Source organism: Leopardus geoffroyi, chromosome B4, assembly GCF_018350155.1.
Source record: "Leopardus geoffroyi isolate Oge1 chromosome B4, O.geoffroyi_Oge1_pat1.0, whole genome shotgun sequence".
In the NCBI taxonomy this organism is placed as follows: Eukaryota; Metazoa; Chordata; class Mammalia; order Carnivora; family Felidae; genus Leopardus; species Leopardus geoffroyi.
The window spans coordinates 76,550,344-76,554,143 of record NC_059341.1 but is presented as its reverse complement, the minus strand read 5'-3'; the positions used below and the strand labels follow the sequence as shown (position 1 = coordinate 76,554,143).

Sequence of the window (3,800 nt, the reverse complement as noted above, 5' to 3'; positions counted from 1 at the left end):
TATAACACCATCCAGGGACTCAAATTATCTCTTTAATTTTTCATAAACCACTTTCAGTATTAAACAAAAAATACCAGTATTCCACAAACAAGATCAAATGACAAAAACTGAAGCAGAAAAGGATCCATAGAAGAGTCAGATATTGGAATTATCAGACATGTACTTTAAAATAACCATAATGAGGGGCACCTGACTGACTCAGTCAGTAGAGCATGTGACTCTTGATCTCAGGGTCATGAGTTTGAGCCCCACACTGAGTGTAGAAAATTCTGAAATAAATAACTAACTAAATAAATAAATAAAGCAACCATAATGAATAGGTTTAAGAAGTTATGGGGCGCCTGGGTGGCGCAGTCGGTTAAGCGTCCGACTTCAGCCAGGTCACGATCTCGCGGTCCGGGAGTTCGAGCCCCGCGTCAGGCTCTGGGCTGATGGCTCAGAGCCTGGAGCCTGTTTCCAATTCTGTGTCTCCCTCTCTCTCTGCCCCTCCCCCATTCATGCTCTGTCTCTCTCTGTCCCAAAAATAAATAAACATTGAAAAAAAAAAAATTTTTAAAAATAAAAAAAAAGAAGTTAAATGACAAGATAGAGAAATTCAGCAGAGGAAACTGTATGAAATATTAAATGAAAATTCTAGAACTGAAAAATAATCACATTTAAAAATTCAATGGGGCTTAACAGCACATTGGACACATACAAAGAGCTAACTAGCGAACTAGAAGATAGGTCAGAAGAAATTATCCAGAGTGACGATAAGGGGGGAGAAAAGAGGAAAATAGAGAAAAGAACATAAAATACACACAAGACTGTAAAAAATAAAATCTTTGATATATACCTGATTAGAGGACCAGAAGAGGGAGACAATGGGATAGAAACACTATTTGAAGAGAAAATAACCAAAATATTTCCAAAAGTAGTGAAGGAACCAGAGTCACAAATATAAGAAATTCTCTGAACTCAAGCAGAACAAATACAAAGAAAAGCATACTTCAGGCATATCATAGTGAAGTTGCTAAAAACCAAAGAGAAAGATAAAATCTTAAAAGAAGTCATGGGGGAGGGGGTTGGTAGAGGGACATACCTTCAAAAGAACAATAAAGCTAATAGGTAGCTTCTCAACAAATTGATGGAAGCCAAAAGATAATGGAATGATATGTACAAAGTGTTGTAAGATAATAACTGCCAAACTAGAATTTTATACTCAGTATAAAAAAGTTCTTCAGAAATGAAGCCAAATTAATATATTTTCACACAAACAAAAACAGAAAACTTGCCAGCAGCAGATCTTCATTAAAGGAACCCCAAAGGGAGTTCTACCAAAAGGAAAAGGATCCCAAATGGAAGCATAGATATGCAAAAAGAGATTTCGAGCAATAAATATGAAGATAAATTCTGATGAATAAGAGCTTACATGTAAAGATTATGAGAGCAGATAAAAACAAAGAATTTCTGGAATGAAAACTATGATCTCTCAGGGAAAAAAAATGCAGATGAATTGAAGGAGAGAATATTTACTGGCAAGATCTGAACTAGTGACTGGAAAGTTGAGCAGAAGAGCTATTTCAAAGCAAAGAGCTGAAATACAAACAGAAATCATAATGGAAAATATAAGACTTAGACATAGATCCAGGAGACCTAGTATGCAAGTAATAGCAGGAAAAGAGGACAGATGGAGAAAAGGTGATACTTTAAAATGTAATATAGATTGCTGGATACAAAATTATACAAAAATCAGGGGCATTTTTATATACCAAAAATAATTGGAAATTTTAACTTAAAAAGGATATCATTCATAATAGTATCAAAAAACATATAAAATGCCTATGAATAAAATTACCCAAATTGTTCAAGACATATTTTAATGAAACTTTATTGAAAAACACTAAATCAGAACCTTCAAGAGGAAGACAGGGCACTTGGAGAGTACAATTCAAGAAGGATCAGAAAAACTTTCTTGGCAAAGAAAATAATTAAACATGGGCAAAGAAGATCCTAAGAAGCTGAGAGGCAAAATGTCATCATATGCATTCTCTGTGCAAACTTGCTGAGAGGAGCACAAGAAGAAGCACCCAGATGCTTCAGTCAACTTCTCAGAGTTTTCTAAGAAGTGCTCAGAGAGGTGGAAGACCATGTCTGCTAAAGAGAAAGGAAAGTTTGAAGACATGGCAAAGGCGGACAAGGCCCGTTATGAAAGAGAAATGAAAACTTATATCCCCCCTAAAGGGGAAACAAAAAAGAAGTTCAAGGATCCCAATGCACCCAAGAGGCCTCCTTCGGCCTTTTTCTTGTTTTGTTCTGAGTATCGCCCAAAAATCAAAGGAGAGCATCCTGGCCTATCCATTGGTGATGTTGCAAAGAAACTGGGAGAGATGTGGAATAACACCGCTGCAGATGACAAGCAGCCTTATGAGAAGAAGGCTGCGAAGCTGAAGGAAAAATATGAAAAGGATATTGCTGCATACCGAGCTAAAGGAAAGCCTGACACAGCAAAAAAGGGAGTCGTCAAGGCTGAAAAAAGGAAGAAAAAGAAGGAAGAGGAGGAGGAGGAGGAAGATGAAGAGGATGAGGAAGAGGAGGAAGATGAAAAAGATGAAGAAGAAGATGATGATGAAGAATAAGTTGGTTCTAGTGCAGTTTTTTTTTTTTTTTGTCTATAAAGCATTTAACCCCCCTGCACACAACTCACTCCTTTTAAAGAAAAAAATTGAAATGTAAGGCTGTGTAAGATTTGTTTTTAAACTGTACAGTGTCTTTTTTTGTATAGTTAACACACTACCAAATGTGTCTGTAGATAGCCCTGTCCCGGTGGTATTTCCAATAGCCACTAACCTTGCCTGGTACAGTATGGGGGTTGTAAATTGGCATGGAAATTTAAGGCAGGTTCTTGTTGGTGCACAGCACAAATTAGTTATATATGGGGATGGTAGTTTTTCATCTTCAGTTGTCTCTGATGCAGCTTACACGAAATAATTGTTGTTCTGTTAACTGAATACCACTCTGTAATTGCAAAAAAAAAAAAAAAGTTGCAGCTGTTTTGTTGACATTCTGAATGCTTCTAAGTAAATACAATTTTTTTATTTAAAAAAAAAGAAAAACACTAAATCATACCTAAATAAATGGAATTATATACTTAGTCTGTGGATTGGAAGAGTTATCTCATAAAAATGTCAGTTCTTCTCAAAATGACCTATAGATTCAATATAATTTCAATCAAAATCACAAAAGTCTCTGTATGTGTATGCATGTGTACATGTTATCTAAGTACGCACTTAACACAGAACATATATCACATACGGCACCATACTAGAGGATTTTCAAAATATGGAATGAATAAGGGGCACCTGGGTGGCTCAGTTGGTTAAGCGTCCAGCTTCAACTCAGGTCATGATCTCGCAGTTTGTGAGTTTGAACCCCCAGGCTGGCTCTGTGCTGACAGCTTGGAGCCTGCTTCGGATTCTGTGTCTCCCTCTCTCTCTGCGCTTCCCCTGTTCGCGCTCTGTGTCTCTGTCTCTCAAAAATAAACATTAAAAAAATTTTTTTAATAAAAAAATATATAAATAATAAAATATGGAATGAATAAAAGTCCTTGCTGACCATTTTATACAACACAGGGAACAGTGGCACTATGGGACAAAGAAAGTGCTGCAGGTGTTTGCTTCTAGGGCAGGCCTTCTGATCCTTCTAAGGCTTGGGTAAACACCACGAAGTCACTTTGTTTATCTAGACATTAGGCTATAAATTGTTTTTCTCTGTATTTATAAGAAACCTAAAAGATAAGAATATCAGGAAGGTAAATACAG

General features: G+C 36.5%; 1 protein-coding gene across 1 annotated transcript; it reads left to right on the top strand.

Moving 5' to 3' along the window:
- The first annotated feature begins 1,976 nt into the window (after positions 1-1,976).
- LOC123591568 (high mobility group protein B1-like) lies at positions 1,977-2,633 on the top strand. Its single transcript, XM_045466041.1, is given in 1 exon segment — positions 1,977-2,633. A coding segment is annotated over 1 exon segment (642 nt). The 3' UTR covers positions 2,619-2,633.
- Positions 2,634-3,800: the final 1,167 nt, after the last annotated feature.